Genomic DNA, 18,713 nt, shown 5'->3' on the forward strand with positions numbered 1-18,713 from the left:
CAAGAATCTGTCCCAGTGAATATTTACACATCTTTTTTTTTAATGTCTTAAAGAGATGTCAGTAACAGACATAATCGAAACCTATAACAGAGTGTTTGTAAGTACACAGTTATAAAAAAAAAAATGGATTACAGTGTATCAAAATCAATTTTCCATCAAGTACATACTGTATGACAACAGCCATTCACCAACATTCTCTCTTTACATTTACACTATGGGATGCAAATGCTATTTCAGTATCCATCAATCAATCAGTGGCAGATCAAATCCCCCACCAGTCATCATACGCATAGTATGAACCCTATGCATAAGGGGAATAACACTTGTTAGTGAAGTAAGTAATATAATATTGGCAATCATACCAATGATCTCTCAGAATGAAGGTATATTCATTTCCATATTCATTTCTATGTCAGTGAGTATAACATCAATGTGTTGTTTAGCACTGTGTTGGGACAAAAGGAACACACCTAGGCCTTTAAAGTGCAGCTGTTTAACATTTTATATTGTCGTACAGGGAGTCGCCTGTTTAAGATCAGACACTTCGGCTCTCTCTGTTTGCCTCAACTTTGCCGCTTCTCTTCTCTTTGTCTCCAGTCGACTTTTTCAAAGCTGTGTCCCCTGTCACACGTCTTTTCATGTGGGGTCAGTCTCACTGACGCACACGGCACCCTCGCTGGGGTCCAATCAGAGGGCTGGAAAGCAGAGCAGAGGATCGTCCTCTAAAACTCAGCTCAGAGCTACTTCACTCAGTCCCATCCAGTCCAGGTGGATCCAGATCAGTCCACATGGGACCAGAGAGTCCTTAGTCTTCAGTAACTGGGCTCTGTAACTGATCTCAGTTGGGAGACTTGTAGTCAGGCTAGGCAAGATATGAAATTACGCTAAAAGGTTTGAAGTGATTGAGTCCAAGTCATCGGCTGGTTTTGAAAGCCACACCTCTGACTCACGAATCTGGGGCATGAGGGCTAAACGTGGAATACGCCTGGAATACTAAGGAGGAAAAAAAGCCAGGGACACTGGGACTGATAGGAATATTTCCCCAGGATGAAAACATTTAAAAGACTAAAAGGTCAGAACTGAGATGAGAACACCACAGCAATCCTCCACCAGAAAGGGTCAGAATCAGAGGCACCTTCAGAATTACCCACAAACCAAACAGCAGAAAGCTTGCCCTCAATCTTGTCAAATACAGTGCACCACCACTGATCAGCCTGGCACATGTTGCCTACAGCTATGAATGTATTTATGAATGTATTAAGAAAATGTTAATATCATATTCTGAATTTTGATTTGTTAATGTACAAATTCTTTAAGTATTGATATAATGCTTTGGTTACCGTGTGATAGCATGCCACATTAATTTCCTCATATTTTATGATTTAACAGTATAAATCTGTGTATGTGGATGTATTGATAAATGAGCTGATTTGCTGATAAATGTACTGGCGATAACTGATCATGAAAGATCTATGTAGCAAAGACATTCATTCCCACGTGAACTATGCTGGCCTATGTCTAGCACCAAGCGTTACGCCCCACCACCTGTCAGTAAGGTTACATTCATGAGTATTATGGGATGCTCGTAGGTTGGGGGGGAGGGTTGTTCTGTAGAACTACAACCGATCCAGCGGTGCGTCACAGCCCCCCCCGAGAGGAAATACACAATTATACAAGAGAGACTCTTCTGCTGCTCGCAGGCCATTCCACCACTGTCACCTCCACCCCCGGCACAGAGGACAGGGGAAGGGTGTGCGTGCCGCCTCTCCCTCTGCCTCCCTCTGACAGGGAAAGAGTGGAAGAGGCATGCCCAATCTTTCAGCCCTTCCCTCTGCTTCTGGTCGTCTGGGTGGAGTGTGGAGGCACTGTTGGAGGTGTCGTATACAGTGTCTTTCTGCACGCTCTCTTGTCTCTCTTTTCCGTCTGCCTCTCGTTGTCTCTACACCATGTTCATGGCGTCCTCGGTGAGGAAGGCATGGATGTGGGCGAAGGCGGGCCGCAGCTTGCAGTCTCTGTTCCAGCAGCTCAGCATCAGCTCATACAGGCCCTGAGGGCACACGGCCGGCTGGGACAGATACACCTGAGAGAGCGGGGAAGAACACACAGACAAGTCATACACGGCGCTACTTTGCTATTACAGAGATGGCTATTAGACTATCAGGAACGGGGGGGGGGGTTACCTGTCTGCCGTGGTCCCTGAAAAACTCTCCAGCGTTGTCGATGACCTGTTCGTCTGTCAGGTTGCAGTAGGGCTGTTCCTGGCACATATTCAACATCTCCCACAGAGTCACTCCAAAGGCCCACACATCACTGGCAGTGGTGAACTTACCCTGCAGGACACACAAAGCCACTACAATACATCAATAATGCAAAAGTACATATATTTACACATCATTATACTTTCTCATTAATAGAAGGCAATTTTCCTAAAAATCATTATTTTAAGTATTTGGTGTTTATTTCTCCATCTCTTACACACACTGTACATCTACACTGCCAATCCCAGCGACACCACTGCCTCTCTGCCTCACCATGAGGATGCACTCCCAGGCCATCCAGCGGATGGGCAGCACGGCACGGCCCTGGATGCGGTAGTAGTCGCCAGCGTACAGGTTGCGGCTCATGCCAAAGTCGGCGATCTTGATCTGACGCTCGCCGCTGCGGTCATCTGGTTCGCCACGCTCGCCCCCGACCAGGCAGTTCCGCGTCGCCAGGTCCCGGTGCACAAAGTTCAGGGACGCCAGAAACTTCATGCCAGAGGCGATCTGACTGGCCATGGAGATTAGAGCAGGGTAGCTGAGAGAGAGAGAGACACACACAGACACAAAGGGAGTTAGAAAAACAATGAAAAGCAAAGACTTAATCATATTAATATATACTGTTACATACATGTACATACAAGACTTAATCAGAGTAGCATGGTACGTAGCAATACACTGATTCAATACGCAATATAGGAATCCTATTTGGACTTTACAGGCATGTATGAGTGTGTTGTACTGGTGTAAATGTAATGTACAAGCATCCTTCACAGTGTGTGTTTGTGTGTGTGTGCTTGTGTGTGCGCTGGCATTACCTGATGGTTGGTGTGTTGTGAGTGGGTCCAGTCTTGTCCAGCATCACCCTGTGAGACAGGTACTGGTTGAGGTCTCCACACTCCATGTACTCGGTGACCATGCACAGCGGGTCACTGCTCACACACACGCCCAGCAGCCGGATGATGTTGGGGTCCTTCAGACGAGACAGGATCTTCACCTCCTTCAGGAAGTCATTCCTAGGAAGCAACGCAATAGTGATTACAACAGCCAAAACAGGGACACAGGTCATACTAAAGTACAACGATGGGATATAATCTGTGCATGTTTGGGAGTGTGGGAGAGTGAGATTGACTGACCGTAGTTAAGAGTAAGCAGTCAGTAAAATAGCATACAAATATTTCATAATAACTATATACTTAAGTAAGTAAGAATGTGATATGATATACTGAACAAATAAACAAGCAAACTGTTACCTTGCATTTTTAGAGGCATCTGGGCGCAGGATCTTCACTGCCACCAGTAGGGGGCGGCCTTTCCTAACGTTGAAGGGGAACTCAAGGTTGGGCAGATCTGATGGGTTCTCTATCTCACACAAGTGGACCTATGGAATACATGCACACACACACTGGTCACCAACACCCACTATAACTATCTCTATTTTCGCTACAAAACAAAGCTAGAGTTTAGAGAGAAAAAAGGGGAAATACAATGTTTGGTTTCTGACACTGCAGTCACCCATATACGTAGGACATATGAACTGCCATTGGCCATTTACATCCCCCTTCTGAACTCATCACTCTTACAAACACCAGCTTATCCTTCTCTGTGATAATAGATGCCTCTGAAGAAAACAATCAACATAGATGGTGTTTGTAAACGTGTCTGAATGTCAGCACGGTTTGGACAGAAGAGATGGGAGGAGGGCACAGTCTGTTGCTTGGTTTCTGTCTCCTGTACACCCACGTAATCACACAGGAGCTGTCAATTCCCAGAAAGCACAACTGCTCCCAACAAACCTCTTCATCTGTGTGACTTAGTGGATATGCTATATGCAGCCTACCCAGCTATTCATAAGCAAGGACAACTATTCATGGTTTGGGTGTGCTGTGTGTAATCCACTGAGCTCAGCAGTAAAGTGAAGCTCCAGTGTGATGCACTTTCTTAACAAACTGAGCACCCTATGAATGTGTGTATGTGTTTATGCATGTACCTAGGAATAGATCTGTGAGCATGTTTGTAAGTGTAAGTAGCTTTATGTGAGTGTGCGTATGTCGTGTGTGTGAGTGTAGATGTGTGTGTGTGTGTGTGTGTGTGTGTGTGTGTGTGTGTGTGTGTGTACATGGGTGTTTTGGTATTTCATGCCTGGATGTGTGTGTGTGTGTATGGGTGTTGTGGTATGTCATGCCTGGATGTCTGTGTGTGTGTGTGTGTGTGTGTGTGTGTGTGTGTGTGTGTGTGTGTGTGTCGGGGATGTCCTCACCTCTCCAAACTGGCCCTCCCCCAGCTTCTCCTTGAAGAGCAGGCAGTGGCGCGGCAGCTCTGGCAGCGCCGGGCAGTCGGGCGGCGAGGAGAGCGCTGGCACGGCATAGGTGTTGTTGCCGCTGACGCCCTGCAGGCACACAATGTCGGCCTCGGCATAGTGCGGCACGCTGGCCGTTCCCGGCGGGGGCAGCAGGGGAGGGGGAGGGGACGCCGACGGGCCGTGGGGGTAAGGCGGGGCTCCGGGGTACGGGGGCGGCTCGTCCTTGGTGGGTGGAAGCTTCTCCATGTCCATGTCGATGCCACAGGCTGTAGAGGAGAGCAGGATGGGGGATGGATGGATGGATGACAAAGGAGGGAGGGTGGGGTGGAAAAATAGAGGGGAAAGAACAATAAAGCCAGCGACAAACTTGAGTCTGTACAAAGACCTACCCTATCGACTAAAGCAGCAAGTGTTATAAGTCATTCATGAGTTTAAAAGGTGATTATCCAGGTAAGTTGGAGCATACACGATCAACCACTCACAAAAACATACACATACACATACAGACCTGGGTGGATGGATAGGAATCAGAAGACACAGATGGTAATGCTCAACACACTGACCCCAATGTCCACCACATTCTCATTCCCCATTGCTATTTTTTCACTATATCACTTTTGTCAACCTTAACTTGTATTTCAGGTCCTTTGCTAACTTCATCCTTGCCTCTCTTTCACTGACTGCTTCTTACCACCCCATTATGAGACTGGCTGGGTACACATCACATAATTCACCCACTACCTATCACCTATTTCCTCCTTGGCTCTCCTGATCAAAGGGTGCTTTTGACCCATCTGGTGGTATTATTTTAAGGCTACATTTGCCCTTGTGCACTTCCTCTTTCCCCAGGATGTGTGTTCTGCCCCGCTCCTCACCCCTCCTCTTACCCTGGGGCACATTCTGGGGCTTTTCCTGAGCGCTGGGGGGGTTTGTCAGCCAGCTGGGCACATACCTCGCCTCTGACAGGAGAAGGTGATAGGCTGGGTTGTTTAACAGCAAGGCTGGGATGGAATACATACATACACACACACACACACACCAAACACAAAACCACAACACAACACAACAATACCACCACAACACAACACAACACAACACCACGACACAAGGCACAACACGGAACAGAGTACAACAGAAGACGCAAAAAAAAACACAAGACACAACACAGAGGACAACAGAAAACACAACACAACCATTAGGTCAACACACCAGAACAGTTACAGCATTTTGCACATGCAGTTAACTCAGGCAGTACGGCACGACGTAGCATGTCCCAGGCAATGTTAACACAGAGGCAGGCAGTTAATTAACAAGTCAACGAGGCAAGAAGAAACATGGCATGTGTGTGGTGTATTGTGTCTGTTTGTGTCTCCGCCAGATACGTCCTTTGAATTAAGCATACAAACAGCATTCCAACCCCCTGTGGTGTTGTATATCTGGAGGAATTCTCTCTCTCTCTCTCTCTCTCTCTCTCTTTCTCTCTCTCTCTCTCTCTCTCTCCCTCCCTCCCTCCCTCCCTCTCTTGCTCTCCTGTTTCCTGAGTTTCCACTGCTCTCCTCCTCTTTTTTGTCTATCTTTCCTCCTTCAGCAGCAACAATAAGGCTTTTGTGTCTGGCCTCAGGCAGTGGCTTTGAGCTCTCATACCCATGCTACGGTTTGAATCGGGCAGTTATGCAGGCCTTAACTTCTCTTTTTACCCTGTGCCCTTCAAGAAATAAATGTGCCTTTATTCTTTCTTTCCCTCAGTAAGTCACCACTAGGATCTTAATGTGCTGACTGAGCTGAGGCTGCTTCCTTCATATAACATATAAGTCTGAGAGGAATTTCAATCAGCCAAGTTTCCATTTATGATTTCTTTAAGCGTCAGCGGGTGTGTGCTTTATCTATTTTGGCGTCTATGGTCTACTTATATGTAAGCGTAGATCTCCGGCCTTGTTTGTCTTGGCTGCGTTGTCTTCGGCCATGTTTGTCTTAACTTACCACTTCATTTGTCTGTATGGCCTTTACTTGTACAACCTTTGCCTAAGACCACCCATGCCCGTGGCAATGCATCTTGGGTTATGCAGATCTAGTGGGAAATGGAGCATGTGTCCGTGTGTTCCAGCCTCGTCCCAGACCCTGAGTGGGGCTCACCTGTGCTGTCACAGTCCTCACGGGGCCGCAGCAGGGCGCTGGGCTCCTGGTACTCGCCCTCACCCTCGCGCTCCCTCTCGTCAGGAAAGGTGTGGATGCGCTGGTAGCGGCTGGAGTAGCTGTGCGTGTTGTTGATCACCACGTTGTCGGAGGGAACGGAGAGGTGGACGCGCAGCTCGTCGCTGGACAGACTGCCCTGGGCCTGAGGGAGAAGAGGAGGTTTCTTGTAAACATACATGTATACACACAAACACAACCAGTCTACTGCAAAGCCAGCACATTAACTACTTTGAGAAAGTATCTCAACTAGTTAAATCAGAAGATTATTAAAACCAAACCACACAGACACATATACACACAGAACAACAGACAACCTAACAGACCCTAACCCTAACACCCCCCCCCCACACACACACACACACACACACACACACACACACACACACAAGCATTCAAAGACTCCTGCCCTCCCTGACCTTTCCAAGTATCTTCTTCCAGTACTGCCTCCAGAGGATAACTGCGATGACGGCCAGCAACAGCAGGATGATGCCCACCAGGCAGCCAATCAGGATGGCCGTGTTGCTGCTGTCGTCCTTGGCGACGGGCACACCCGCCCTGGGGGTCATGCCAAACTCAACCCCTAGAGAAGCAGATGAGACCAGAGATGAGGGGATTACACAGGAGAGGGTCCGGCATGAGGGCGGGGGCAGAGGGTTAAGTGGGGGGAAATGGGAGTAACAGGATCGTATGTACAGAGTGTGAGTAAGTGAGTGAGTAAGTGAGTGTGTGTGTGTGTGTGTGTGTGTGTGTGTGTGTGTGTGTGTGTGTTTTTGTGTGTGTGTGTGTGTGTGCCTTTGTGCATGTACATATGTGTGCCTATTTCTTTCTGTGTATGAGTTTCTTTAAACATTAAGTCCATGCATGTGTGAGTCAGTGTGCCTGTCTGTGTTAATGTGCCATTCAGTCTGTATATTAACACTGTCTGGGTCTACGCTATAGAATCTGCAACTTCAGTCTATCACTCATAACAAAGTGCCAATCAGTCATATGAACTCCCTGCTTAGTGTGTGTGTGTGTGTGTGTTTGTGTGTATGTGTGTAGATGTGTTGTTGTACTTGATGTCTGTTGTCGGAGAGTGTCTTTGTTGACTGATCTTACACCAATAAGTGCTATGCTTTGTGGTGATTGCCACATAAAAGTGCATATAGGGCTGTATGAGCCAGCAGACAAACATATCCATCCCACTAAGAGAACTACGCCCTATTTGTGGCCATGAGGCTTCCTGCTGCACTAATGTTGCTGCATCAAGATAAACACAATAAAGCAAATAGGAGACTTATTGCCTGGCAAAGACCTTCTGATGGCCCAGAGCCTCATTAATATGGCTTTGAAATCCCTCCACTCTCTGGAGAGCGACATTATAAGGGGCTACCACTTCATTCCAGAATACTTTGTAGCGTAACAGTCATTTAATTATGAAAACAAGAGAGATGAAATTGTTGTTCCTGAATGTGTGGTCCCATGAGAACAAATAGAGTCAATAAAGGAAGGGAAAGAATGTGACTTAATGAAATGACAACCAATAAGGAGGATGAAAGACCGCCACTGACTCTGTCCTTGTGCTCAAGTTACCCTTGAAGAACACAGACACTGAAGAGCTTGCATGGAATGCTTCGTCTACATGCCAAAACCACAACATTACATGCAAAGTAACCACTGATGCATTACACCCACAACATGCAAATCCCCCCTGGCACAACTACACACACCACCACACAACATACAATCACAAGTCGCTTCCAAACAGACAAAACTCATGCAATGTCTGTCCACACAAACTCATGCCCCCTTTTTTCTTGTCTCTTTTTCTCACTCTGTCTCGTGTATACACACACACACACACACACACACACACACACACACACACACACACACACACACACACACACACACACACACACACACACACACACACACACACACACACACACACACACACACACACACACACACAGACACCACTGGATGCAGTGCAACCCCATGCTCTGGAGCTAGTACACACAGGCTAAGAGGGCTTGGAGAAACGTGCACTTAGAGAGAGACCACATGAAGAGATGCCCACTGCTGCAGGCCTGCACACAGAACACCCAGGACCACCACAGACAAGCCGTGGCAACGCCAAGCCATTTCTCATCCGTCTGCAGAGCAGGGGCCCACTACTACTAACAGCCCCAATCTCTCTGTCTCTCACTCTCTCTCTCTCTCTCCAGTCTTTTCTCTCTCTCTCTCTGTCTCTCTTCCTCTCTCTGTCTTGCTCGACTCCCAGCTCTCTCTGTCTCTGGTCTCACCTGCCAGCGCCTCGTTGACCGTGCTGTTCATCTCTGGTTGGGTGGCAGTCGTGGGGGGGTCTGGTGGAACGAGGGATGAGGGATGAGACGCCAAGAGGAGAAAGTGATGGTAAAAGAGGTGGGGAGAGAGAGGCAGAAAGAGAAAAAAGAGAGACAGAGCAGAATTAAAGTGCAGGACGTATGGAGGGTGTGTAACAGTAGGAGCCAGGATTTGAGAGGAGGAGGTGGGTGATTTTAGGTACAGTGAAAAGAAAATGGGAAACAGAGCTAATGGTACACAGGGGTTGGTCTTCCTTTATTGCTTTTTTAAGTGCAAGGCTCAAACACACACACACACACACACACACACAGACTCAGACACACAAACACACACAGACTCAGACACACAGACATACAGACACACACACATACTCACACCCATGGTGCAATCATGTGGACACATCGGGGTGAAAGGATTTGGACTCACCGGTGGGCTCGCTGGTGCGGTTGGATGCTTCCGGAGTGAGAGAGGGCCGTGGGGAGGTGGGGATGCCAGGATGAGGAGAGAGAGTGGCGGAGGGGGGAACTGGAGGAGGCCCTGGAGGAGCAGACGCAGTCTCAGACAGATCCCCTACATATGGCTCTGAGAAAGAGACAGAGACAGAAAGATTAGGTTCACATATGTAACAGAGATCTTGTCTAGGATTCTCGTTACTACACAAGCACCGACCGGGTTCAGCTTGCCCATTCAGAAATCTGCAAGATCACACTAATCCTTCAATCGGACACATAAACACGTCCAGATATGAGGCGTCAGGCAGTGGATACTGCAGCTATGCTTTACTGCTGTTCATCATCAGTGATAGTAGCATCCTGTGGCTGTCCACATACCATAAATCCCAAGCATGATGGCTGTAAAAATGCCTGATTTATTTCACAATACCGATGGGAAACAAACAGCCGTGCTTATGGTTGCTACTCTGGTGTGAGAGGTCAATTAGTGAGGCCTTCTTTCTCACACAGCACCCATAGCAGCAGAGTCAGCAGAGTATGATGTGTCAACCAGCTCTGGTCAGTGGAAACTCCCTTTTATGTGCGTCAAACCATCGCCGTAAGTGGCAACTCCCTTTACTCAACTGCCAATTGAGTTGACTTACGACCCTCCTCGGATTGCGCAGCCTGTCTGTCAATCATAAATCTCAGTCTCATCAGAGGACACTTGTGGTCATCCCAGGCCCTTGACATCATTAGAGTGTCTCTATATATCAAATCTGCCATGAAGCCAATCTCGCTCCATTCCGATGTTGCTTTTGGCCCCAGATGAGCTAATTTCTCTGCAGGGCCGGGCCCATCAGGCCAACAGCCTCTCCATCAGCAGCGTGGCAGCCGGAACAGCTGTGGAGGTCCTGTTGTGTTGGCCCACACCCATCTCCATCATGCGGGGGCTGTGCGGAGGGGGCCCCAGGCCTGGCAGCAGTATCTGGTGTTGGGGAAACTTTAGGGTGGAGCACACTCACCGGAGTAGAAGGAGATCTCGCTGATGAGGAGCCAGTGGTCGGCGAAGAAGAACTGGCAGCGTAGGATCTGGGCGGGCCGGCCGCCCAGCGGCAGGGAGATGGGCCGCGAGGAGGGGTCCTTCAGGTCGGCCAGGGGCACCAGGAGGGTGAGCGGCGGCGGCGACCAGGGCTGCAGCAGCGTGGGCTTGAACACGCACTCCACCTTGCTGAAGACACGGACGCCCTGGGAGTGGCGGTTATTACTGTGGACCTGGGAGACACAGGGAGGAGAGGTGGAGGGGGGAGAAGAAGAGATATAGAGAGAGAGACAGACACACACAGACAGAAAGAAAGAGAGCCAGAGAGACACACACACACAGACAGAAAGAAAGAGAGCCAGAGAGACACACACACACAGACAGAGAGATGGGGGGAGCAGAGATTAGACCTTTAGATGTTCTGAGTGTCCTACACTGGGGAAAGTCTGGCTTTCATGATAAGAGGCTTTTGCCTGTTTTGACGAATCCTTCGCATTTACAGAGCTTCAAGATGTTCAATTCATTTGAAAAAACAGTGTTAAAGCAAACCTCTCTTCAGCACAGCTTTTAAAACACTTCTTGATTAATGCTTTAAAAATGGAATGAGAATGCTTTGATAAGGTTGATCCTTGATATTAGGAAATCATTAGCAGCTGAGAACCCCCCCACGCAAACAGGCCCTCTGGGAAATCACACTGGCTGGGCTCGCTACTTCAAAATAAATACTAAATAACACAAGATACGAGATGGGGGGAGGATGTTGGAAAAGTAGTTTCAACAAAGGAAAAATAAGACCGTTGAGACAAGGGGGGGGGGGGGGGGTGGGGGGGAGTTATGGTACAACCAAAATGAGACCTCAAGGGATAGGCAACATTACATTTCTGCAGAGGAAGTCTAGCGCTCTACCTGTAGTTTATGGACAAGAGAGTTTAAAGGAGACGGAGGAGAGCAGAGGGAGCCTCCTTACTATATTACATGCCATGCCATTTCTACAAGATCATTTGGGTCGTTTGTTCATCTTTGCTTTAGATAATCTGTGAATAGATACCTGTATCTGGTGAGAGCAAAGGAAGTATTAAGCCTTCCCTTCTCTTCATGACCTCCAAGCAGGAGACACAGAGAAAGGGAGAGACAAAGAAGACAGTGTTGTAAATCAAAGACTTTGGAGGGGGGGGGGGAAATGTACTGGGATCCCATGAGAGAAAAGTTTTCCAAAGTATAATTTTACGAGGGACAGTGAGGAAGGGGGAGAGAGTATATAACTTCATCTGTCTTTACTGAGACACCAGAAGCGAATGCTTACTCAGTGTAGAGAAAGAAACAGAGAGAAACAGAACAGTAGAGAAACAGAGAGAAAGAGAACAGTGGAGAAACGGAAAGAAAGAGAGAAAACATGACTCTTTCTTCAGGATGGGCAGAACTATGAAGAGGGCAGGAAAAAAGAGGAAGAGAAAAGTGAAAGATAGGGTGTGGTAAAAATACTGTGTGTGTGTGTGTGTGTGAGAGTGTGTGTGTGTGTGTGTGTGTGTATATGAGTGAGAAAGAGAGAGAGAGAGGAAGGGAGTGGGGTATGTAACAATTCCTTTGACAGGTTAGCAATTAACCTGACACTAGTTGTTAGACCAACATCTTAACCAAGGCCACATGTGCTTGCATACGCACACACGCACACACACACACACACACACACACACACACACACACACACACACACACAGCACGAGCAGCTGTTCTTAGACAAGCCAAAAAAAACAAAAAACAGGGCAGCCTCTTGCACAGGTCAACACGTAACCCCCTCTATCAAGACAGGCCCTAATAAGTCAACAAACCCTGAGTAATATGCAACCTCCCAGGAGACACACACACACACACACACACACACACACACACACACACACACACACACACACACACACACACACACACACACACACACACACACACACACACACACACACACACACACACACACACACACACACACACACAGAAACACGCACACGCATTTTACATTTGACAGCCAGGTTCCTGCACATATTTATTTGCACTCTGAGACATTGGGTTGATCCCTGGTCCTGCCCATGGGAATGGCAGCTGGGAGTACTGGTGAACACGCTTCGGGAAAGCAGTGGGGAAACTGAGGGGGAAACAGCAGAGCAGCAGCGCCGGCATTAAGAGGCTCTCACAGGGGGACTAAAGGGGAGGCAGACCAGCTCCAGCAAACACACAGGAGAGCAACGAGAAAAGAAGGAAAAAGAAAATGAAAGAGTACAAGAATGATTGCAAAGATGTTTCACAAGCCTTGAGGAAAGAAAGTGGACAGAGAGCATGAGTTACAGAGAAAGGGAAAATGGTAAAAAAAAACAACGAGTTGGACCCTAATACTGCCACCATGGGAACAACCACTAGAGAGACAGGAGTGAAAATGCATGGAAAACACAGGAAGCTCTGTGAAGTCCAAAAAAACATTACAGGAATGTTGCCAAAGCCATAAATACAATGACTACATTATTGCTAAAACAAAAAAAAACAACTAAATCCATCAGGACGACCTCTGTCTGCCCCTCACTGCAAGGGATAGGAGCAGAATTTTCAGGCGAAAATAGTGATGGGAAAAGGGCAAATCAATTTTCTTACTCAACAACTGTACCTCTACAAAGCCCACTCAGCCAACCGCAAGAAGATGAGCTGTGACCAGAACCAAAACAACCGAGGCGGGGTCCAGCAGCCATCCATCAGGGCAGCCCAACTCAAAACAAATAAGCCTGACAGCAAATCAAATATTAATAGAAGCCTTGTGGGGCTCTAATTGTAGGATGCCAGTGGAGCAGCACCCAGGGGAGCGTCTGCATGATAGCGTGGCGCAAAGGGACGGGGACACTGCTATTCTCTTCAGGAGGGGCTATGGCTGCTGTGGTTTCGTCGCTCTGCCAGCCAACTGTGAAAGCTGCGGAGTACATCACAAAACAAAACAAGATGAAGCTCCAAAGGCCACATACTAAGAGTTAGACAGACACTTAAAGCCGCAATAATAAGAGTTTGCCCGCTCTCTCTCTGTTTATGTCTTCCTCTCTCCCTCCCCCCATCCCCTGTGTTCAAAGTGGCTATGGTCATTCGGTTCGTTAGGGTTTGGGCGACGGATGAGGGAGTCTGTTTGTTGAGGCTCGCTAAAGGAGCGCTCAGGATTTACAGCAGTGCTCTGACAGCTCTGCTTCCCCAAAGCCCTCATTTAGTGAGGAGCCTCGTAAAGGAGTCCCGAGGGGTAGGCACTGGTACTGCGCCTCTCTGAAGACGAGGGAGCAGAGGAGCAGAGGATGAGTGTAAAGCACAGAGGGAGAGGGAGAGAGGAGTGGAGAGCACCGAGAGGCAGTTAGGAGGACACACACAGCAAACACACAGACACACACACACAGACAGACACACACACACAGACAAACACACAGACAAAGAGAAGCACACATGCAACACAAATGGCCACAGAAATATGCTTGTGGGCACAGGGTTGATATAAGGAGATAAGCCGACACACACATACAAACAACAAACAAACAAAATGGACATAGATAAACACACTATGTGGGTTAGGGCTGAGGGCTCACCTGCATGGTGTGGAAGGTGCGCGTCTTCTCGAAGTGGAACTCGATGTCCACGCTGCCCTGGCCCAGCGCCTCGCGGCTCCAACCCAGGTAGTCGTAGCCCGGCCACACGCGCAGCTCCTTGCTCTCCGAGAAGTCATCCCCACCCAGCACGCCGTCAACCAGCTGGCCCAGACCACCGAACAGCACCCTGCACACAGGATGGGAATGAGGGAGATTCAAAATACAAATAAATACACAAACACACCAACACACACCCACACACACACACATTCAGACACATCCCAATGCTGACCCAGCTTTGCGCACGTTAGAGAGAGGTCAGCATCCAACACCATTACTGTAAAAACCCAAAGAGGAGAACATTTTCAGATTTGTGGTACACAGCTGTGGTGCACAGTTTTGTTTCATTTTTTGGTTTGTTATGGTAACTACCCTTCGCCTCTGAAAATGCCAGAGCCTGTGGCTAATCCAGGATACCACAGATACCTCTCCCAGGCGGGTAAAACCGGGTACTCATTTTACCCATTTCACCAACCGTACGAGTGTGCACGAACAGCTGGGTGATTGTATCCCAGCTGCCTTGAGCTTCAAACCCAAGTGCCGGCCAGCAGTCTCCCAGCCAGTAATACTAACCACCAACCACAATGTACAATATCCAAGAGAAAGTCGTACATTTCTGAACACATAATAAAACAAATGACCCACGCTCCTGTTCCCTATGAGCAGCCCTGCACTGCCGCGAGCAGACGTGAGACAGGACTTGCTTCAACGAGGCTGAGGCTGACTGAAATGCCTCCCACTGACAAGCTCAAAGAAAGCTGGCCTCAGGACATCTAAAGCTGAGAAAATACCACCAAGCCAAATTATACCTCACGGATAAAGAAAAACATATTGATTATTGGACAGAACTGACAAAAGTGAAAAGCAAAACAACTCAAAAAGGAAAAACAAAACCCACACTTGAAAGTAAGCTGGCCCTTAACAGAGCCACAAAGCTGAAACATTTCCGAGGTGTAGACTGAGTTGGTCTGTAGCTCCTTTGAACTGATATTGAATACTGAGGAGGGTCATGTGCTGCATGAACTAACTCATGCCAGTACCTCACACCGCAGGGCCTGGCAAACAAACCGCACCTCACACTCAGGAAACCAACAAAGACCATTTCCCCTTCCTCACAATTCCATACGCATTATGGCATTCCATCACACTTGATCCAGCTCTGCTCAATGGAAACACATTCTAATGCGTATTCTGAATAGAGCAGGGAGGTTTTACAGTTCTACTGCTTAAACTTACACTGGCACCCACACCTATTGATATGGACATAGAACAGACTCAAAAATGAACAGACACACACACACACACACACACACACACACACACACACACACACACACACACACACACGGCACTCTCGACACTCTCACGGCAAGAGATCGTGATGCGGGTCACCAAATGGACCTCTCTCACGCGCACATGTGCGCCGGTCACGTCTGGCTAGCGTCTCAAAACGTTAGCTCACCCGCTAACGCAAACATTTATGGCCCATTAAAACGCGCATATGGCTGCAATTAGCCTTCTGTGACAATGCCGAGCTAAGGCGCGCGAGAGCCCCCAGCTTCAGCCAGTAGGGCGGAGGTTTCTGTCCCGCTACCCCCAACAGCCGGAGGAACAACACGAGGTCTAGGCCGTGGAGGTGGGCACCAGGCGGCCAGTACCAGCTGCAGTAAGGGGGCATGAGTGAGGTGGATGCCTGCCAGGTGCCAATGAGCTGGGAGAGGCTGCTCTGCATTTCTCTTAAACTCTTGGCTCTGAACTCACCCTCATGTGTCCTGTGTCAGTCACAACCAGAAACCTAACATGCACTTCATTTAACCTGCAAAATGTTTGGTTAACACCAGGGTGGGCTTTGGTGCCTTGTTTTCAGTGGGACCGAAGCCTTGTCATTGTCAATGCTGCTGGACAACTGAACAGTAAAATAACTTGAATTGTAAACATGAAGTGTAGTCAGCCCATATAAGTTAAATGACTGTGTGATGGTGGATGGCTCATTGATGTTGATGACATGTGTGTGTGTGTGTGTGTGTGTGTGTGTACCAATTCAGACACATGCATCTGCATATTTTGACCACTTACCCTGATTCGATGCTGCCATCATAGGTGGAGTCGTTTAGATAGACAGGAGAGCCAGAGAGGTGCATGACCTGCCCTACTGGAGCTGTGTAGGCCTTCAGACCATCTGAAGGAAGACACATACGCACAAATACATTCAAACACAGATACCCATACATCAAAGCACATCAACGTCATAGTCCTGCATTAAGCTTGTCTATAAATACTTTTTTAGCTTTTAACTCCTACACCAACAACAGCCACATAAGCTTTGTGGCTTTTTGATGATAACATGTGACCTCTGACAAGCCGTCTGATTGGCCCTAAAGGATCCCTCACCATTCCACAGGCAGCCATAGAGCTCCACCCTCAGACACACGCTCATGACCCGGTCGGCCAGGGGGTGGAAGCGCAGCATGCGGGCCACAACGGGTGGGCCCAGGTCTTTGAGGACCACGTCGTAAGTGTTCTCATTCCCCGAGATCACCTGCCGGGCAAACACAAGAGCAACACATAGCATCACACACAGTTGTAGCAAACGCTAAGGTCACAGATTAGATTTCACCTATTACTTTTATAAGAACACATTTTAATGATAGCACCAACTTCTGTATAAATAAATATATTAGTATAATTACAGGCAAGTCAAAACTGCCGCACTTTGTGCAACACTGTGCCCACAAGCATAGTTGGTGGAGAGGAGCAGAGGGGTTTAGATAATGGGCTAACATATAAGAAATTAAAACATATAAGAATAAATTAAGGGTCACATTGGCAGAATAATCAAAGACAGGGAAAAGGCAAGGATGTGCTTGTTTTAGTTACCAAGGGGGGGATGAATACGTTCCCAAGCACAAACACAAGCAAGTCAGCTCAACACACAAAGAGCTATAAGAGCAGTAGAGCTGCAGACTATCAACAGAGACTGACAGGGAGCGAAAAGGATAGAGAATAAAAGACATTGAAGAGGAAAATGAAAGAACATAATTGACTCAAGATAACATTAAGAAAAGATTGAAACTCAGAATGTGAGTGAGAGGAATAGAGTGTGTGAGAGAGATAGAGAGAGAACGAGCGGAAAAGTCCATACCTCCTGGCCCCATCGGTCCTTCCAGGTGAGCCAGTTTTTTCCATCGCGGGAATATTGCAGCCGGTAGCTGCGGGCAAACTCCCGCCCGTGGCCATCGGCATGGCGACCCTGGGTGCCCACCAAGGACAGGAAGTGCAGGGCTCCCAGGTCAACTTGGAGATACTCAGAGCCGCTAGGGAAGACCGCCCCCATTGGACACCACGCCCCATCCCCTTCACCTGTGCTCAACCTGCAGGGAGACAGAGAAAGAGAGAGAGAGGATTGAGGATGTGGCTCCTCATGATTCCTGTTTATCTGATGCACAGATAAAATCAACATCCAGCACAACCACGGGGACAATCCACCAATGCCTCAGACATTCGCATTTACCCTCAGAATGTGACCACTCATAACCTCAAATATAACTGGCTGACTTCGTTGAGAGAAGAACCTCAACACCTGCACTTAGATTAGTCCCATGACTAAAGCAAACTTTACCCCTGCATTCACAGATCCACTGCATTTCATTTTGTGCATCTGCATGCGTTTCTTGGAACAGAACCACGTCAGCTTTTTTTACTGGTAGATAATCAAGTAACGCTTTGCTACATTTCTACGAAGCGATAAATGATAACATAGACACACACAAAACGTTCTCAGACTTGACATTCAGCTCTTTCAGCTCTAGGGTTTTAATTATGCTTCAATTAGATTTACTGCTCCTAGTAAAGCAATAGAATTTTTTCAATTCAATAATAGAGCATGGCTCTCTAAATGCCCTGAGAGAACTAGCTGGCAGATAGTACCACCCAGACTGAAGTATGGCCTTACAAAGCCGCCACAACCCTGTGATCTGATACATCACTGACACCTTAAGCGCATGACATCAGTGAGGGGGCATCTGGGGGGCTCCACGGACATCTCTCACAACCAACAGATTCCCATGAATGTGTCCCAGAGACAAGCTGGCCAAGCTGTTACAAATCTGCCAGGATGCCCGCGGGGAGGCCAGCGAGACCCGGGCGACGCGTCCCTGAGACGCTGGTGAGGTCAGCGCATCCTGCGCTGCCAGGGCCCAGAGTCTGCAGGGCCTCCTGAGCCATCCATCATCCAGAGAGATTACACTGTCAGGGGCCCGCACATGGGGCCAAGTCCTTTAATTCTCTCTCTCTCGCTCTCGCTCCAGTCACTCGCTCCCTGGCCAACTCTTTCTCTTCTCAACTCTTTCTCTCTCTGTCTTTTTTTTCTCACCCAAACTCTCACCCTCTCTCTCCCCGACCCACTGACAGTCGCTCTCTACCTCACTGTCCAGCATGTTTCACACAGCTGCTCTGGTGTGATATCAACAAGAGCCTCCCTAAAACCCACACACCACTCAC

General features: G+C 48.1%; 1 protein-coding gene across 2 annotated transcripts in view; it reads right to left on the reverse strand.

The window, feature by feature from the left end:
• Nucleotides 1–16: 16 nt before the first annotated feature.
• Nucleotides 17–18,713, reverse strand: part of ddr1 (discoidin domain receptor tyrosine kinase 1) — a 39,238-nt gene continuing 20,541 nt past the window's right edge. The window contains exons 4-19 of one of the 2 annotated variants that reach the window (XM_080858671.1): nucleotides 17,356–17,584; nucleotides 16,605–16,752; nucleotides 16,290–16,392; nucleotides 14,154–14,340; nucleotides 10,538–10,787; nucleotides 9,508–9,663; nucleotides 9,042–9,101; nucleotides 7,170–7,333; nucleotides 6,694–6,895; nucleotides 5,448–5,561; nucleotides 4,519–4,826; nucleotides 3,512–3,639; nucleotides 3,077–3,274; nucleotides 2,532–2,796; nucleotides 2,181–2,330; nucleotides 17–2,080 (exon numbers count right to left, since the gene is read on the reverse strand). In XM_080858671.1, the coding sequence (XP_080714797.1) occupies nucleotides 1,940–2,080; nucleotides 2,181–2,330; nucleotides 2,532–2,796; nucleotides 3,077–3,274; nucleotides 3,512–3,639; nucleotides 4,519–4,826; nucleotides 5,448–5,561; nucleotides 6,694–6,895; nucleotides 7,170–7,333; nucleotides 9,042–9,101; nucleotides 9,508–9,663; nucleotides 10,538–10,787; nucleotides 14,154–14,340; nucleotides 16,290–16,392; nucleotides 16,605–16,752; nucleotides 17,356–17,584 (2,803 nt within the window). In that variant the 3' untranslated portion in view covers nucleotides 17–1,939. The remainder of the gene's footprint in view (nucleotides 2,081–2,180; nucleotides 2,331–2,531; nucleotides 2,797–3,076; nucleotides 3,275–3,511; nucleotides 3,640–4,518; nucleotides 4,827–5,447; nucleotides 5,562–6,693; nucleotides 6,896–7,169; nucleotides 7,334–9,041; nucleotides 9,102–9,507; nucleotides 9,664–10,537; nucleotides 10,788–14,153; nucleotides 14,341–16,289; nucleotides 16,393–16,604; nucleotides 16,753–17,355; nucleotides 17,585–18,713) is intronic. The other variant, XM_080858672.1, reaches the window with a different exon arrangement.

Source organism: Sprattus sprattus (genome assembly GCF_963457725.1).
Source record: "Sprattus sprattus genome assembly, chromosome: 19".
NCBI classification, from domain to species: Eukaryota; Metazoa; Chordata; class Actinopteri; order Clupeiformes; family Clupeidae; genus Sprattus; species Sprattus sprattus.